This window comes from Monodelphis domestica, chromosome 1 (assembly GCF_027887165.1).
Source record: "Monodelphis domestica isolate mMonDom1 chromosome 1, mMonDom1.pri, whole genome shotgun sequence".
Classification (NCBI taxonomy): Eukaryota; Metazoa; Chordata; class Mammalia; order Didelphimorphia; family Didelphidae; genus Monodelphis; species Monodelphis domestica.
In genome coordinates this window covers 259,488,781-259,508,743 of record NC_077227.1, presented here as the reverse complement: position 1 = coordinate 259,508,743, position 19,963 = coordinate 259,488,781, and the positions used below count along the sequence as shown (strand labels likewise).

The following is a 19,963-nucleotide window of genomic DNA, read 5'->3' as shown; positions in this document are numbered from 1 at the left end:
TACTGTGTTCTCCTGGTTCTGCTTATTTCACTAAGCTTCAGTTCACATAGGTCTTTCTAGCTCTTTCTGAAATTTTCCTATTCATCATTCCTTACAGTACAATGATATTCCATCACTGTTATATTCCACAATTTGATCACTTTAGGTAGCAGGAAAAAAAGGCAAAGGTCAATAAGACTTGGGTCACCTCTTTAACTGTGGTACTTGGGGTGAGGCAGAACACATCTCTCCCTCCAGAACTGATTTGCTCTGTATTGATGATATTGAGGGATTTTGCAAACAAGTCCAAAATGGAATGAATGAGCAACCTAGATTCTCATCCACAAATTGCAGGATGGCCAATCTTTATAGCGGCACCTTATCATAGATGAGATGGGAATATGTATATAAAAGGAAAGCCCTGGTATCTCAGACAAGACAACCTCAAATCTCCCAAGAATTTTTCTTAGGTTTCAAAATCTATCTTCATTTCTAATCACTTAACAAGTCCCCCATTCACACTTCTACATTTGTTTCAGCTGTCCCCAGAGCTCCCATGCAAGTACAGATCTGTTACCACCCCCTTGGACATGTTCTCCTAAGTGAGTGCTTTCAACCTCCCCTCTTCTCCAACCAATTCATTCTTCATACTATTGCACAAAAAACTTCTAAATATGCATAAATGTGGATATATCATACCATTGCCTAAAAATCTCAAAGTGCTCTCCATTGCAGAGCAAAAGTTCAGTCTTATCTGGCATTCAGTGCTTTTCACATGCTGATGCCACCCTACCTTTTTTTAGCCTTATCTCATATGACTCTCTACACAATCTAGCCAAACTCCTCAAGGATTCCCTGACCATTAGTCTCTATGCTTTTGTTTATATTGTTCACTATGTGTGGAGTTTTCTTCTTTATTCTTTAACTATTGAATTTCTATTCATCCTTTTAAGTTTAGTTTAAATGCTACATCCTTCAGGAAGCTTTTCCTAATTTCTTGATTCTGTAATGACCGCCTCCAGTCCTTCTGTGATACAGTGATACATTTTTCATGTAATCATATTATAATCACCTATTGAAGTCCTTACCCCTATTAGAAGACCAATCTTTGTTCCTGCCCTAGCACCAAGGCAATCCTTCAAAAAACAAATTTTTTTTAATGAATTGAATGAATGAGATCATATGAGGAACATTTACTTCCTGTCTTTTTATCTTTAAAATGATACTATCACAAGAGCTCTTTGTGTTCAAATAATTAAGTATTTGGGATACGAAAGCAACAGATATTTGCCAAATATATGAAATCCCCACTTGGGAAAACTCAGGGCATTCTGAAAGCAAAAATATTTTCCCAATATCTTGAATAAAGATAAGGCTATGAAAAGATAGAGTAAGAGAATTGTCCAGGACCTTGGATGTTAATCTAATCCAATAAACATTTATTAAGTACCTATTGTGTGTCAGGCACTGCGCTTAAGATAAAAGAATTCGAACTTTCTTCCCCAGGCAATACGGAGTTATTGAAAATAGCTCTCTTTTTTTCAATATGTCCTAAACTCTCTGTAGATAATTCTGGTGCCTTTGAGTGGGTCATGGACTTGGAGTTGATTCCTTGTAATCCACCGTATATTTTTTATAGATGAGTAAGCAGGATTGGAGATATAGTCTATGATCATGGAACAGAGGAAATCCAAGTGCTCCCTCAGGAATGGAATCCAAGACTTCTACATTAGCCTGGAGCTAACTGAACACATACATACTCTGAGATTTTATGTCACTTTCTGGATGCCCTATACACAAAATATGAGAAATTGTTAGAAGTGTGGCATGAATAGTTCAAATGAGACATATGGGAAAATCTTACAAATGTTAGTAAGAGGAAAGGCAGTATGAGTTAGTGGGTAGAGATCTGCCCTTTGAATCTGAAAACTTCAGGTCAAGTCCTATGATGATATATGTTGTTGTTACTGTTGTTGGTCAATTGCCTAAGTTGAGTCTGGCTCTTCATGACCCCATTTGGAGTTTTCTGGTCAATGATCCTGGAGTGGATTGCCATTTCCTTCTCTAGGTCATTTTACAGCTGAGGAAACTGAGCCAAGTAGTTAAGTGACTACCCCCAAAGAGTGGAGTGACTAGCTCAGGGTCAAGATTAATCTTTCTGACTCCAGGTCTGGTACTCTATCTGCTGAACCACCTCACTGCCCCATGATATATACTGCCTGGGGAACTCACTTAACTTCTCACCACTTCCAATCAACTCTAAGACTATAAGTTGCAAAAATAATTGGTAGTTGGACTTTCTTCACCTAGAATTCCCTGCGCCAATATACACTAAAGTTGATCTAACAAGGTAGATACTCGTCCAATTTCCCTTTATCCAAGTTGTGGATCAGGGGGAATGTCCAATCAATCTTCTTACAGATGAAATCATAAATATGTAAGATTAAAATTAATATCCAAAATACTCCAAGTATTATATTTAATAAGATTTATTAATAAACTTGAAGCAAAAAGGAAAATAAAAGGTTAGAGAAAAAGAGAGCTCACCCAGCTGTGCTTGGTAAAAGAGAGTAAACTAGGGTAGAGTTACAGAACTATATGCACATGTAACAAATGCAAATGTGAGGACAAAGGGAATGGGATGCTGGGAGATGTAGTTCAAAGGTATAAAATTTCCTAATTATACATTCACAAACAAATAATACAAATAATAATACCAGAATTGAAGAAATAGTTCAATGTAATTTCCTTATTGTATGTAGAAAAAGCAAGGATTTGTAGGTAGAAATAGACTAACTATATTGTCATAGAGCCAGCAAGAATAAAAGAATGAAGCTAAATCAGCCTTGTAGTTAGGTACTAGCCAATAAGCCTGAAGCCAGATTAGGTTTTTCGAAGCAGGAAAGTACAACTCCTCTCATTTTATAGATTTCTAATGCTGTTCAATTAACAATAAAGAATTCTCCATTGTGCAGTCAGTTGACACAACTACCTAGAACCTGGTCAAGATGAAGGTTAAATTCTAAATATCATAACTGCCCCTTCCCAAACCAAAAGTGTGATCTTGGATTTTTTTTTCATTTATCAAAGAAAGACTTCACAAAAGAATGTTTTAGACATTAAAATGTTCTTTTGAAATCCTTAGGAAGTTCTGAAAAGAAAGAGAATTTCTGTTGAGTGTATAAAAATTCTTTAAAAAATAATGACTCGGGGGCAGCTGGGTGGCTCAGTGGATTGAGAGCCAGGCCTAGAGATGGGAAGTCCTAGGTTCAAATCTGGCCTCAGACACTTCCCAGCTGTGTGACCCTGGGCAAATCACTTGACCCCCATTGCCTAGCCCTTACCACTCTTCTGCCTTGGAGCCAATATACAGTATTGACTCCAAGGTGGAAGGTAAGGGTTTAAAAAAATAAATAAATAATGACTCTTTAGTTAATGCAATTCAAGGATCAAATGCAAAATGTGGCCCATCATTCTCCTAGCCAAGGTAACATTGGGTGGGCTTTCTTTCCAACAGAACATGCTTATCTGAAGTTTCATTCTAAGTCACTCAGAATCTAAAAAGTCAGAATGAAAGGTGAGGGTGTACTGTGGTTTGGCAGGTTGAAACCACAAAGTCTGTGGAAATTCCAGCTCAAATTGACATGGCAAATTCAGTTTTCAGGTTTAGGACCAGACAATTATTATGAGATTCTGTGAAACCCCAGTTACAGTAAAAACTTTATTACACAGCAGAATGTTGTCAGCTCGGCATCTTGGCATCAGCTCAGCTATATTTTGACTATTCTCTAAATTCTGCAGGCTGATGAGCAAGACTTAGCTCAAAGAAAGTTTAGGGATTCTCCCCCAGAGCATTCAACAGAAAAAAAGAAACCATAGCTGGAAACATCTGGCTAGTCATAGTGAATTTCATTGCCGCCAACTTTTCAGCTTTGGAAGGAGAAAAACACTCCTTGAAGTTCATCTCTGAGCAAAATGCTGCGTGTGAGTTTTCTGCCTTTCTGGATTTATGATCGGTATAGATGAGCAATATGCTTCTCTGTGTCACAATTGTCATTTTTTACAGCACAGTAAAATTCCCTTACATTCATGCAGATTTACCTGGAGACTACATATTCACACACATATTCATTACTTTGCTTTGTTCAGCCACGGCAGTGGTGGCTGACTCTTCATGACCTCATTTTGGATTTTCTTGGTAAACTGGAATATTCCAGTTCATTTTGCAGATGAGGAAACTGAGACAGACCAAGTTAAGTGACTTGCCCAGGGGAGTCCAACTAGGAATTGTCTGAGGCCATATTTGAACCCAAGGTTCTCCTGACTCTAGATCCTATATTCTATCCACTTTTCTACCTAGTTTCCACTTTGCTCATTTATTTTACAGAAGAAATGGGTCTCTAGTAGAACTAACCCGGCCCAACAACAGGAATCCCCATGTTCGTTTTCATATTGCTGGTAGCATCATCAGTCAACAAGCTTTTGTTAAATGTTTACTGTGTGCCAGATACTTTGCTAAGCATGGAAATTAGAAAGTAAAGTTAAATACAGTCAGTCCCTGCCCTCAAGAACTTACAGATTCATTTTTCTAATGGGGAAGACAAAATACAAATTAAAGCTCCAAAGGCATAAGTAAAGATATATCCAAAGCAAATGGAATAAATGAACAGAAAAAGCAGTTGGTGCTAGCAGCTCTGAGGTTGGAGTAAGAAAGACCTCCTGAAGATGGGAAGATTCTAACTGAATCTTGAAGAAAGTCACAAAAACTGAACTTACCTTGAAGATAGGGAAACCTGAGTTCAAGCCCCACCTCTGTGACTGACCCTAGTTGCTGTTCAATCATATCCAATTCTTTATGACCCCATTTAGGTTTTTCTTAGCAAAGATAATACAGTGGTTTGTCACTTCCTTCTCCAGCTCATTTGACAGATGAGGAAACTGAGGCTAACAGGGTTTAGTGACTTGTCCAGGGTGACACATTGAGTAAATTTCTGAGGTCAAATTTGAATTCACATCTTCCTGATCCAGGTCCAGCACTCTTATCTACTGTATCGGTGCCACTGACCCTAGGCAGATTATTTAACCTCTCAATACTTGGGGCAACTCTCTAAAATATAAGTTTCAGAGAAAATGATAATATGCATTCATATGGGGAAGTTTTCTCAGCTAATTAATAGGTCCTCAGCAAATTGGTAGTTTCCTCAGCCAATAACAGAGATGAGAACTTCTGTTGGTTGTTTTTTAATTTGAGTCATAGACCCTTTTGGCATCCCTTTCACAATAATGCTTTTAAATGCATAAAATAAAATATCCAGAATTACAAAAGAAACAAACTATGTTGAAATATTGTCATCAAAATAAAAAACATTTGGAGAGCCTAGGTTAAGGACTTCTCTAGACCAATGAAATTATAGGTCCAGTCCCTATATCTGTCTTTATAAAAGTAGTGAGCTGGCTGGAGATAGTGGACTGGACTTTCAGTAAGGAAAACTGGAGTTCAAAGTTCACCTCAAACACTTACTAGATGTGTGGCCCTGAGCAAGTCATTTAACTTCAGTTTCTTCAACTGTAAAATAGGGATAAATAACAGCATCTCTCTCCAGGGGGAGTTGTAGGGAACAAATGAGATAATATTTGTAAAGTGCTTAGGACAATGCCTCGGCATACACAGGCACTTATTAAATGCTTGTGTCTTTTTTCCTTATTAGATACGGAGAACAGATGAATAAGCAGGATTGTAGGCTGGTGGCATAAGAAGATGGTAGCACATCCCTGGCAGGATCATGTCATAACTCTCTTCTCTTAAGCATCTTTTTTTGACTTTAAATAACAAAGGTGAGCTGTGGCTGGACTGTATGCCACAAGAACTCTTTGCCTTACCGCCATCTATTTCATTATCTTGATCTATCCACAAAGGAATGTAGCAGCAGCAGGAAAGCCAATGAGAGACAAGGAGGCATCTAGAGCCCCCTTCCATCCCAGTGAAAAAAGATGCTGTGAGAGAACAATGGGCACCAACAAAGTCAGATTCATTCCACCCCCTTCCTCAACCAATGCACAGGACCTACCTGCACTCCAGTTCTGATGCCAGTTGCTGAACCAGAGGTGGAAGTAGAGGAAGGGGGTTGACAAGACAAAGGGGAGAGGGAAGAAAAGATCCCTTAATACACAAAACAATTCATTTCAGTCCAAGCATTTTTTAAATTCAGGGCACTGACCTAGATGTTGGGGATTCAGAGACAAGAAAGGGAGTCCCTTTCTCCAAAGCATTTGCATTCTGTTTTAGGGGGTAGGTGCCATACCTTCACATGGAAAACATTTGGAGAGTGGGTCTGGGGAGGAAATGTCATAGAAGACAATTACATCCATTCTACAATTGAGGAAACTGAGGCTGACAAAAGTTAAATGACATCCCAGGATCACAGATCCAGTAAGGGTCTTAGCCTGGATTTGAACTCAGGTGTTCTCATTCCAGATCTAGCACTCTAGCCACTTCACCATCTAGCTGGCCAAAACATTAAAAAAAAAATGAAGGATGCCTGTCCAAGAGGTACCCTGTAAATATTCTCAGGAACTATTTCAGGAAACACTAGCTTTAATTCCTGAGTCTGCTATTAGGTAACAATGAGACCTTGGATAAGTCTTTCTTTTAGTTTTCTCATCTCTGAAACAGATGAGTTGGACTAAGTGATAATTAATACTTAATATTTGGTTGATGACTATCAATAATACTATAACCTCACTCATCATAACACTTTCAGATTTATGATACTTTTGTCATGTATCCCTTTGAGATACATGAGATACATTTATGATACTTTTATCATGTATCCCTGTGAGATAGGCAGAAGTTAAAAGACTTGGCCACGGTCACACAGTCGCACAGTCAGGAACAGAGCAAGAACAGAAACTCAGGTCTCTGGACTCCAAGTTCAATCCTCTTTCTCTAGATAACACTGTCTAGAATGCTCTCCAAAATTTCTTAGCTCTCCAAAATTCTACAATTTCATTCATTTTTGGCATTTTAAGTTATGCCTATTAGTCAAAACAAAGATAGATGATTGGAGTTAAGTCATCCAGCGCCCAATTGAACATGTGATAATAATGTAATATTTTTATGTTTCTGCCAGAAATTAAGGCAAGAGACCAAAATTTGGGGAGAATGCTGACCCGCCTAAGAAGCTAGAATTGCTGAATGATATATTCATAGAGAAATGGCAGTCCATGGAATCTGAGCAGCCCTTTCCCTAAGGAACTCAGCTTGTTTGTAGACTCCCAGAAAGGAGTCAATGCCCACTCTGCCCAGCCTTCCACAGCTCCAGTCCCCAGCCACCCCCACTCCCACTATTCACTGGGGAAAGGGGATGTGTACAGCGTAGCTTCTGAATGCCCTGCCATGCTGAAGGGAAGCCATCTGGGAAGAGTTGCCTTTGGCATATTCAGAGCTGCCACATGATTTTCCTCTTGCCTCAATGCATCTTGGGTTCCCAGGGGCCCATCACCCATCAGACGGAATGGAATATGGGCATTTGAGAGCTTCAGCAATAACAGTTCCTCCCACATCCCCCCCCCACCCCCCATGTTTAGTTTCCCTCATTGAAAAGAGAACATTGAACTAGCTTGTCAGTGCATCCGTTTTAGGAACAAGTGAAGGGCAGCCCAGACAAGTTAGATGATCCTGGATGCTATCTATGGTGAAGTCAGAATGAGTAGCCAGAGGGTCTGAGGTGTTCCCTGAGATCCTAATTCCCTTGATCCTGGGTCCTCTCTTGGAAGGAGGAACTCTGTCACAGCTGATGCTGCAACCTGTGCCAGTGCAGGGGAAGCCAAGTAGTTCTTTCTTCCTGCCAGGTCGGCTCTAAGGGAAAACACAATGACACATCAGCTTGGAGGGTCAGGCAGCTCCATTATCCAAGGAATGGAGGTAGTGTAGGCTCTGTCTGGGAGGGGAAGCTGCTGAAGCCTATATTTACTCCCCCACTAACCCATTCCCTCTTTCTCCTTCACATGTGAGTGCAAAGTCCCTTGCCTGCATTTTCCCCAGCCCTAATTTTCTGAGCAGTCAAGTACAAATCCAGCCCCTCTGAGCCAGAAAAGCACAGCTGTATGTTGGCAGCAGCTGATCTAAACTCCCAAACAGATCCTGCCAGTTGTTAGAGAGAGAAGGCTTGTGGGAGGAGGTGGGGGGGGAGTGAAGGGGAGATGAGGTAGGGGAATCTATTTAAAGAGATAACCCATGACCTATTTTCCTCCCTCTCTCATCTCAGGAGAGACTTTCTCCTTGAAAGTGTCATGGTGTTAGTAGCTACTGGGGAGAGGGAGGAAGGAATTTCAGACTGTCTGGGCATCATGGGAACATAGATTTAGAGCTGGAAAAGGTCATCAAGTTCATCCCCCTCATTAAAAAAAAAAAAAAAGCCTTACCTTCTGTATTAGAATCAAAACTGTACATTCCTTCAAAGGCAGAAGAGCATTAAGGGCTAGACAATGGGAGATTAAGTGATTTGCCCAGGATCCCATAGCTAGGAAGTGTCTGGGGTCAAATTTGAATCCAGGACCTCCCATCTCTAGGTCTGGCTCTCAACCCACTGAGCCACCTAGCTGCTTCCCAAGAGACTTAGAGATTTAGTGACTTGTCCAGAGTCCCACAATAAGTTTCTGAAGAATTTAAACCCAGGACTTCCCGACTATAAATCCTGAAAAATAAAGATGCTCATAAACAAATGCTGTTGTTTTTAATAGGCATATGAGTTTCTATCCCACCTGTCTTGAGGGGAAAGGGAAGTCTTTGTAAAAAGAAAAAGATGGAGAACACAAGGATTCAATCTGATCTACTCACTATCAAAGGAACTAAGCAGGAATAGAGCATTAGATATCATTGCAGGTCTGGAGTAAGGAAGATTCATCTTCTTGAGTTCAAATCCAGCCTCAGACACTTATTAGCTCTATGACCCAGGACAAGCCACTTAAACCACTTTGCCTCCTTTTACTCCTCTGTCAAATGGGTTGGAGAAGGAAATGGCAAACCACTCCAATATTTTTGCCAAGAAAATCCCAAATGATGTCAAGAAGAGTTGTACATGACTAAAAAGAGTGAACAATATCAAATAGGGAACACAGAAACAGAGGCAATGTAATTCCCACCTTCCCTGAAGACAGCAATGGAAGTTACATTGAGGGACTAAGGAAGATATAAAACTCTGATCTCAAATGGAAGGACAGGAACAATGAAGGCATCTAGATGTAAGTAAAGGCCCAGCACATCATCAGAACAATAAAAGAAAAAGCTGCTTCCAATTTTAAGATAAGTAGGACAAAGGGAAAACTACTTGGCATTGCAAATGAAGATGATCAGAACAGAGCTAGAAGGGACCCTAGAAACTTTCTCCCCAGGAGGATCTTATCAGCTTTCATAGCTCCATCTATCATTTCTATGTAAATGACTGAAGGTTACAAAACCAGCTCCCACCTCTCTTCTGAGCTATAGTTTTCACATTTCCAAGGGCATCCTGTACCTCTCTAGCTAAATGACTCCTTTTGTTGTTGTTCAGTCATTTCAACAGCATCTGACTTTTCTTGACTCCATTTGGAGTTTTCTTGGCAGAGTCACTGGAGTAGTTTGTCATTTCCTTCTCCTGCTCATTTTACAACTGAAGAAACTAAAGCACACAGGGTTAAGTGACTTGCCCAGGGTCACACAGCTAGGAAATGTCTGAGATCAGATTTGGTCTCAGATCTTCCTGCTTCCAAACCCCATGCCTTATCCATTGTGCCACATAGCCGGCTATATAAGAGATAGGGTAGATGGAAATAAGTCTTGGCAATTAATGGTCTATGTGGGGGCTCGTGAGAGTGAGGAATTAAGGATGACACTGAGATAACTGGAAGAATGATGCCTTCAACAGTGATAAAGAGAGAAATATATTTTGGAATAAGAATAATAAAATGCATTTTGGACATACTAATTTTGAGATATCCAATATAAAATGTCTAGTAGGCAGTTTGAAATACAGACTAAAGCTCAGAAGCATGGTGAGTGTTGGATCCAGACATTTGGGGGCCACTGAATACCTGGGCTGATAAGGTCTCCAAGGGAGAAGTATAGAGAAAAAGAGAGAGAGAGAGAGAGAGAGAGAGAGAGAGAGAGAGAGAGAGAGAGAGAGAGAGAGAGAGAGAGAGAGAGAGAGAGAGAGAAAGAGAGAGAGAGAGAGAGAGAGAGAGAGAGAGAGAGAGAGAGAGAGAGAGAGAGAGAGAGAGAGAGAGAGAGAGAGAGAGAGAGAGAAAAGGATCCAGAACAGAGCCTGGGCTGGGGTGGGGTAAGTAAGGAATGGTCAGACAGGTAGAAAAAGGACGTAATGTATATGTCTGGTCCTTTCTGGGAAGGAGGTGCTCATCAAGTAAATGGAAAACCATTTGCTTTGAAATTTTTGGGCAAAGGCAATAGAAGCAGGACTGTGTGAGGCTGACAGATATTGATATGGCCAGCATGACCCTGAGGCAGAAGTTGACCGCAGTGTTGGCAACACTCAGTGGAAACTATCTATGCCATCTGTGGCATAGTACTGTGTTCTGAGGGGGTGAATATACAAGGCTGAGTTTGCACAGGGCCAGTCATCCTCTCCCTTCCAGTCCTCTGAAATATGTGTTAATCCTCCTGTCCAGGCAACTAAAGGCTGGAAATGATGTTGGCCCATCCCCCAGATCAGATTCTGTGTGTCTGTATGGGGAATGGGGAATTTTTCTTTAGTATTGTTTATATGACAAAGAATGTTGACAGATGGATTCCTGATACCTTTAAGGGAAATCACTAGTATCATTCCACAGGGTTCTCTCATTGGCTCAATCGACTAACATTTTTATCTGCCGTGGAGAAAGACAAAGAACCGACATAGATGACATCCACTGGGAAGGTTAGTGAGCTTGATGCTCTTGGGAAAAGGTATTTAATTTCCCTTAATTTCTTCATCTGTTAAAATGAGGTCAGGCTAGATCACAGATTTAAGACTGAAAGGGAACTTACAAGGCCATCCAGTCCAACATCCCCATTAAACAAAGAAAATTGAGGGCCAGAAAGGTTTTGTGACTTCCACACAGGTCATCAAGGACAAAGTCTGGATTTAAAAGAAGGTCCTCTGATGCCAAATCCCAGACCTGTTCCTCTGAATCACACTGTCCCCCAGATGACCCAAGAAATCCCTTCTAGCTCTAAATCCTCATACTCTGATTCTAATGTGGTAACAGAATCAAAACTCAAACTCTCCACGTGGTCTGAAACCAATGGGTTGTTGTTCAATTGTGTACAACTCTACATGATCGCCTTTGGGATTTTCTTGGCAATGATTTTTGGAATTATTTCCTTTTCCACTAGTTTTACAGATGAGGAAACTGAGGTAAACAAAGCTAAGCAACTTGCCCAAGACCACACATCTATTAAATGTCTGAAGCCAGATTCGAATTCAGGAAGAAGAGTCTTTCTGACTCCAAGAATAAACAAATAAAACTGTAATGGAGTAGGATAGGCTTTAACTGAAAAATATCAAGTCCTCTATTTGTATTTCAATAAACATTTTTTTTTTGGTAAGCCCTTACTCCATGCAAAAGTCCCAAGCAATTGAACAGAGTTCAAGAAATCATTTGTGCAAGTTAAAGATGAGGAATAGCTTTCTTGACAGCAATTTCATATAAAAAGACCTAGAGGTTTTAGTTGATTACACACTTAGTATGAGATAGAAATGTGATACAGATACTAAAAATAAAAACAACAAAAAAGACTACTATAATCCTAGGCTATCATTGATAGAAACTTAGCATCTAGCTCACGGAAAGGAATGCCTGCTTTGTTCTCTACCAGGAAGTAATGTTCCTTTATCTCCTATAACATGGTATATGTGTGTCTGCACTGTGATGTTCAGCTATGGATGTCACATTTTACTACCATCAAAAAGGGCAGAAGCAAGATGGTGGCATGGTGGCTAGACCACTAGGCTGAGAGTCAGGAAAATCTGAGTTCACATCCTAGCTCAGACACTTGCTAGTTGCCTGACCCTAGACAAGTCTCTTAAACTCTGCCTTAGTTTCCTCAATCATAAAATGGGGGTAAATAATTGAAGCAAATAAAAGGGGAAAATAATAATAATAGCACCTACCTCCCAGGGTTATTGTGAAGATAAACTGAAGTAGTATTCATAAAGTGTTTTACCAACCTTTACTTCAATGCTAGCCATCCTTATAGTGATGGTGTGTTCAAATAAGGATACTTAGCCTGGAGGAAATAAGGCTATGGTAGGAATTGGGAAACATTTTTAAATGCTGAAGTATTGACATCAAAGTGCAGTGGACTTGTTCTCTGTTAGTCCAGAGGATAAAAGTAGGATCAGAAGAAGTCACAACTTGGAAATTTACTTCTCCATCTCCAAAGACTGAGACAGTGCCATGGCGATAAAGGGCAGGTCTTTTGAGTCTGGTAGACCTGGGTCCAAGCCCTGACTGACACCTGATCATTTCATAGCCCAGATGACTCTAAGATGTAAATACCCAAAGAGTTTGTTTCATAGAACTAATAATAGGGAGGAACTCTGTAACAACGAGAACTGCCTATGAATAAAATCATTTACTACAGAAAATAATTAGCTAGAGATGAAAGGTCCTGGGTTCAAATCTAATCTCAGAACCTGAACAGGTCACTTAACCCCCACTGCCTAGCCCTTACTGCTCATCTGCCTTTTTTTATCCATGGTTACATGATTCTTGTTGTCTCCCTCCCTCCCCTCTTCCCTCCTCCCTCTTGGAGTTGATAAGCAATTCCATACAGCATTTATTCTAAGACAGAATGTAAGGGTTAAAAAAGTAGTCAGCTCCCTGTCACTGGAAGTGCTTATTTTGATGTTCTTTTCCCAGAGATGCTAAAGAAGGCATTCCTGCTTTAAGTAGCTAAGCTAGATCCTTCCTAAAGCTAGGAATTTATGATATATTGATGAAATTTTCTGTATTTCATTCTATTGCATTAACAAAGGGACAGGTAGGTGGTTCAGAAGATAGAGAGCCAGCCTGGGGTCAGGAGAATCATAGTTCAAATCTGGCCTCAGATACTTCCTCACCGTGTGATCCTGGGCATGTCTCTTCACCCCAATTGTCTGGCCCTTACCTCTCTCCTTTCTTGGAGCTAATAGTATGGATTCTAAGAGAGAAGGGAAGGCTTAAAAAATATTGCACTAATGAATTCTAATCTAGTTTGTCTTATTTGAGGATGGAATGTTGATGGATTAAAGTCAAAGGAATCACCTCTCTACTATATTCTCCAATAGGAGACTCTAGATAACAATAACAACAGCATCAATGACTTACAATAGCTAGCCTTTCTATAGTTCTTTAAGGTTTGCAAAGAACTTGACAGATATTGTCTTGACTGAGGCAAGAGGGACAGTGTTGGGAAGGAGATTTACTTGTCTTCTGATGGCAGCCCTGACTTTTTTAAAAGTCACAGCTGGAGTTGCCTTCTCAGAAAGCGAAAATGAGATCATTGAACCTGAACACAGGAGCACTCGGGGTTTTTGGCAGAGGAGGAAGCTTCACTGGAATTGAATGGCAAGCATTGGCAGGGTGTGGCAGGAGTAGGCACATGCTGGCTTTGGGCTGCCTGACCCAGGAGGGACAGAACAAGATAACCTTGCTTATGGCTCTTCTGGAAGAGAGTGAGACCATTTGTCTTTCTGCTCATTACTAGTACCAGGTATCAGGTAAACAACTGAAGAGCAGAAAATGTTTTAGAACAGCTAAAGTGGAACATACCTTTGTTACTTGAGCTCTGTTAGACTGTCCATCTTGGCACCCCCCACTTGCTATATTCTTTTTCTATAACTAATGAGACTGTGCCTTAGAAATCCATCCCCTACCTAACTCAGAAGTTGGCACAAACCAGAGCGGCGAAAAGGATGCCATTTTTCACATATTTACTCTTTGCAGCTTTCCAGAGGAGCCAATCCAAATGAAAGTGGCACTACCTCATCTCTCAGGCTTCTCCAGGAATGCTTTGAGCTAATCATGGGATTGTGTAATTATGGTTATTACAGCTTCTCTTTTCCCTTTTCATCCCATATACCTAAAGTCTTTGAGGCTTCCCATTAAACGTGGTAATCCCAATAAAGTCAAAAAACTTTTAATAAGGCATTTTAAAGGTATAAGAATCTAGTCAGTATGGTTTTAAACCATATTCTCTCTAATATTCCTTCAACTCTGTCAGTAGCTCTTTATGTCTAAAAATGAGAGAGACAGAGACAATGATGGAGAGAGACAGACAGACAGACGGGGGAGGGGGTGGAGAGGAAGAGAGAGAGGAGAAAAGTTCATAAAGATTCTTAGACTCTTTCATTAGTTTGGGGAAACTCATTTCCCCCCATGACCCTAAACCTTCTGGAGTAGAAAAGGTCTAGTCATACTATATTTAGGTGCTGTGAGTGTCTTAAATCAAATATCTGTAAGAAAAGGAATTGAAAGCAAAGGAGAAGGGCAACTTGATACCACAGTGAATGAAGTAACGGGTCTGGAGACAGGAGGACCTGGGTTCAAATTTGAATTTAGATACTTTTTAGCTGTATGGCCCTGGACAACTCACATAACCCCAATTGCTTAGCCCTTATCACTCTTCTGCTTTGTAATCAGTGCTTAATATCAATTCAAAGCAGAAGATAAGAAGAGAGAGAGAGAGAGAGAGAGAGAGAGAGAGAGAGAGAGAGAGAGAGAGAGAGAGAGAGAGAGAGAGAGAGAGAGAGAGAATGGAAAGATGCTTTAAAAAAACAGAAAGTAGATACTAACTTCTAGGAAGAAAAGTAAGGTAAAAAAAGAAAGAACAGAAGACATAGTTTAAAAGTCAATAAAACTTTACACCTTCATTGAAGGAAAAAGAGAGAGGGGGAGGGAGGGAGGGAGGGAGGAAGGAAGGAAGGAAGGAAGGAAGGAAGGAAGGAAGGAAGGAAGGAAGGAAGGAAGGAAGGAAGGAAGGAAGAAAAGAAACCAAGGCAAGAGAGAAAAAGGCATAGAGTGACAGCCCCTCCTGTCCAGCATCCAAAAATACCACTTGAAAAATATCAAGAGGGTCATTAAATGCATGTTGGGTGTGAACTGACATTTATCTCCCATTGAAAGCTGGGAACTTATAAGGTGATCATCTAAAACACAGCCTAAGATTGACATGTGCAGCAAATAGTTTTCATCTAACTTTGGTCACTGTAAATTCTGAGTTGATAAATGTTAAAAGTCCTTCTCTAGCTAGGTGGCTCAGTGGACAGTAAACCAAACCTTGATATGGGAAGTCCACAGACACTGCCTAGCTGTGTGACCCTGGGCAAGTCACTTAATCCCCTATCCTTTAAAACTCTTCTGCTTTGGGACAGATACAGTGATTCTAAAACAGAAGGTAAGGGTTTAAAAAGAAAAGTCTTGTTCTAACCAAAAATGAATAGACTGAGTGCAACTATACTTCTAAATATATAGAAGCACTCATCCTACTTTTTGAGAGCAATGTGCCAGGATATCCTTGGCACACCCAAATGCCAGAAAAAGGTAATTGCTTCCTCTCTTATTTGTAACCCCACCCATGAAGTCGAGGCAAAACAATAAGCACTTTATTAAATACCAAGTGTGTACCTAAGTGGGAGGGATAGAACGAAAGACAACAGTTCTTGTCCTCAAGAAACGTATTATCTAGGAGAAGACTACATGCAAGCAACTATGTCCATACAAGACATGGTGAGGATAAATTGGGGATATGTAGGTGCTAGTATTAAGGGATATCAGGAAAGGCTTCCCATAGATAATAGAATTTTAGCTGGGACTTGAAGAAAGCCAGAAGGTACAGATGAGGAGGGAAGAGAGTTCTAGACCTAGAGAGGCAGCCAATGAAATATACACAGAAGAAGGAATGCTTTGTGCAACTAATAGCAAGGAGGCTAAGAATCTCTGGATCATTGAGTTTATGAAAGGGAGTAAGGTATAAGAAGATTGGAAAAGTTAGAAGGGGATGGGTTATGAAGAGCTTTAAAAGCCAAACAGTGGATTTTATATCTGATCCTGAAGACTAAGGGGGGCCACCAGTTTGAATTGAATGGGGGGATAAAATGTATTTTTTTCATTATCTCTTTTTTTCAGAATGTCCTAGGGAAAACAACCAGAAAAAATACTTTCTATAACTTATACCAGTTGTGAAAACACCACACATTAGAATCTCTGAAGACATATTGGAAAACGAAATAGTAACATTTTCTATGTTTAATTGTCTTTCTTCTTTCCTTGTTAAGTATCTCCCATTTAATTTTAATCTGGCTCAGAATACTCATAAGTATTGCGCAAGGTAGCAGCCGGTGGCTACACGTTTGATATCTCTGCCTTTGACTCTTCATGTATATGCTGTATTGCTCCTTGCTTACCTCTGATCACCATCTTGGCCATTTAACCCAGTCAAATTTCCCTCATATTTAAATCCATCAGTAAGCTGATCCTTATAATCCACCCATGGCCATTAAGTTATTTATTATGTGGATCATTCCACACCATGATATGTTTGCCAAAGTTGACTATGCCATATTTGTTTTGTCCTCACTGGACAGTGGGATGTTGAGGAAAACATTCTGATTGACTGCTTCAATTTGATTCATTCACTGTCTTGGGGCCCATCAAGTCTTCGCTGTTTCAGCCTATTCATTGACCTTGTTCCTATTCATTAACTTCACTACTTACTGTGTTGGAGTTAGTGCTGATGTCTCAAAAAAAAAAAGTCATGAGTAAAGAAGTATGAGCCATTTAGTTTTCTATCTGAAAACTGAGCTACCTATCTCATCTCTATAAGCGGAATTCTTCTTGATAGCAGAAGACAAAAGGTAATATGCATATCTTTCCCCCACCTCCAGCTGGATGCCTGGGTGGAAACCACTTGCTGGGATTTCAAAGTGGGGTTGTTGAAGGAATTGGGTGGAAGGGGACTGAGAGGGAAGAGTTGGAATTTGCTTTTAAATCTTTAGACTACAAAAAGAAAATCAGAGGAACACATTCTTACAGATACCTCATCTTACTGGTGCTTTAAAAAAAAAAAGACAATAGGGGGCAGCTGGGTATCTCAGTGGATTGAGAGTCAGGCCTAGAGATGGGAGGTCCTAGGTTCAAATTTGGCCTCAGACATTTCCCAGCTGTGTGACTCTGGGCAAGTCACTTGACCCCCATTGCCTAGCCCTTACCACTCTTCTGCCTTGGAGCCAATACACAGTATTGACTCCAAGATGGAAGGTAAGGGTTTAAAAAACAACAAAAACAATGAAAAACAAAAGAAAAAACCATTCATTTTAAAGGGATTGCTTGGGGCAGCTCAGTAGACATAGAACCAGATCTGGGGAGAGGAAAGTCTGGGTTCAGACCTGGACTCAGACACTTGCCAATTATGTGACCCTGGGCAAGTTATTTAACCCCAATTGTCTTACCCTTACCTCTCTTTTGCCTTGGAACTGATACTTAGTATTGATTCTAAGACGGAAGTAATGAAGAACAAGAGAGGGAGAGAGACAGACAGACAGACAGAGACAGAGAGACAAAGAGACAGAGAGGGGGAAGTAGAAAGGAGGAGAGAGAGGGAGAGATGGACAGACAGAGACACAGGGAGAGAGAGGGAGAGAGAGAGAGGGAAAGAGAAAGAGGAAGAGGGAGAGAGACAGAGAGAGGGAAGGAGAAAGAGGAAGAGAGAGAAAGAGAGAGAAAGAGGAAGGAGGGAGAAGGAGAAAGAGAAGGGGAGAGAGGGAAAGAGCGATTGCTTGATCCCAAGATGAGTATTTAATAAGTAAACAGGCCAACTTTAGTTGTTAATATTGTAAACTACTGCAATTTTTCAGTGACTGGCATCCTAGGTGCCTGCAACTCAACTACATAATTGGTCATGTTATTATTGCTTATACAGCTTACTTATAACACTTATGTAAGTGCATGCCTATGTGTGCATGTATGACAAATAGTATTGCATGTAAATGTATATGAGCACTGCTTGCTGTGCTAGACTGAGCTATCTTCCTCTATGTACAGTGTATGGTAGTGAGTGTACCATAGACTCTATATCCGCATGAACATCAACTCTATGTGCTTCTTCTGTTTGCTATAAATACCTGTTGTGTGTTCTGCATGCCTGCTCTCTATTGGTATCAATGTAGGGGCTCCTCTAGGACAATAGGTATTCACGGTTTCCATTGGATAAGTTATTCTTCACTTCCCTTCCTAAAAACCCAATTGCATAGTGCTGCTGGCGCAGAATAAGACTGGCTACCGCGTTTCACCCCAGAGGTGGCTACCTTCCAGCAGCGGGTGAGTGATCCCTATATCTCTAATGGTCTGTCCTATGCTTTGGGATCCTTTGGATGGAAGGTGCTCTGGAAATGGAAAGAATGATCAGTCTGTTGCTTCCTCTCTTCCTTCCCTGCTTCCGCCGGTGTGTTGCCTCACACATTTATTCCTGTCTTGGTCTGTTTCACCATAGCTTCTTGCTCTGGTTGACACTGATGACTACTTCTCCATCTTCATACCCAAGACAATGGCTTTGGGATAAGCTCATTCAGGATACTCATTGTTAGAAGAGTAAAGAATGTCCATAGCTGGCCACCAGTTTAGATCTGGAATGAACTTCGATATTCAGCAAGTCACCAGATCATGGGAACATACATTTAAAGTTGGAAGGGACTTTAGAAGCCATTTAGTGCAACTTCCTCATTTTACAAATGAACCTGAAAACAGAGGATGTGACTTATCCAGACTTAGCAGAGCCAGGACATAATGACAGGCTTTCAGAATCCAAAACCACTCACTGAGCAGGGGGGTGAGGGGGGGGTACTTTACACCTTTCCCATCCACTACACTAACAAAGTTAGGCAGAAGCCCATCCACTTTTGCAATATCTTTTAAACTGTGTATCTTCACCCTTCATTACCATTGCTCTATTAAGGATTCAAAACTCCTCTGACAGGTGAAATGGAGTGAAATCCTACAGGAAATAAAGCCCTCCCTGCCTTTTGGCTAGATTGCCAACAAGATGAGCTTTTGAGATCCATTGGGTTTTCCTTTTGGAAATCAGGAGGAATTGTGGCAGCTCTTTAGGAAGGCTTTGTAGGAATGACCCAAAACAAGAAAGAACTTCCAAATGGTTTAAGATTAGATGACTAAGTTTTCTTTGAAGCATCCCTCTAAAATGTTGCTTTAAGTACCCCATGATGACTCCATACTTGTTATATTGCCACTGGGGACAGTTCTAAATTGATCTCATTCTGATCCCCCACATTCCAAGGTGGGAAAAATCAGAGGAGAGACATCTCTGTCCTAGATATTTTGTACCAAAATGGATGTTAATGTGAACTGTTGTTTCCTATCAAAGCTTGATGCTTCGTTGAGCTTCAGTAAGATGACCTTGACCTCTACTTTGTAGATGGCCCTTCTGGTTCTTGAAGGGGGAAGCTGCGGGAGAGCTGGCTAACAAGAAATCCAAGCAATACATACGCTTGGGTGATGCACATTGTAATAGATTGTGAGCATGTGGGAAAGGTAGAGAATACCCCACTGAGTTCTGGGAAAATTCCATCTTGCCAAACTTTGTATAATGAGCTTAGGATCCATAAGACAAGTGGCTGCCTCTTTGATCTTTTCCAGAAAGTTTCCTAGCTCAAGAGATAGTGAGCTTGCCTCAGAGCTTGGGTTCAAGTCACCACTCTGACTCAGAATGACCACATGACCCTTGGCAAATTAATAAATGTCTCAATGTTCTAGGCAACTCTCTATGAATATATATCTGCACACAGTTGTAAAGGAAGTTTTTTCACCAAGAATTCCTGAGACCACTGAAATCAAAAGTCTTGTCCCTATCCCTGGCCTTATGAATGAATTTAAGTTGTTGTCTTCTCAACAACCCAATTCAGGAATTACTCTAATATTCTATGGAATAACAGATAGCCATTAACAGCACAGCTGA

General features: G+C 40.6%; 1 protein-coding gene across 3 annotated transcripts in view; it reads left to right on the top strand.

Annotated features, from left to right (window-relative positions):
• Nucleotides 1-19,963, top strand: part of RGS6 (regulator of G protein signaling 6) — a 773,101-nt gene that overhangs the window by 741,236 nt on the left and 11,902 nt on the right. The window contains exon 18 of one of the 3 annotated variants that reach the window (XM_056810707.1): nt 18,246-18,312. The exons of the other annotated variants lie outside the window; for them this stretch is intronic. Coding sequence (XP_056666685.1) covers nt 18,246-18,312 — 67 coding nt within the window. The remainder of the gene's footprint in view (nt 1-18,245; nt 18,313-19,963) is intronic. 3 annotated transcript variants of the gene reach the window in all.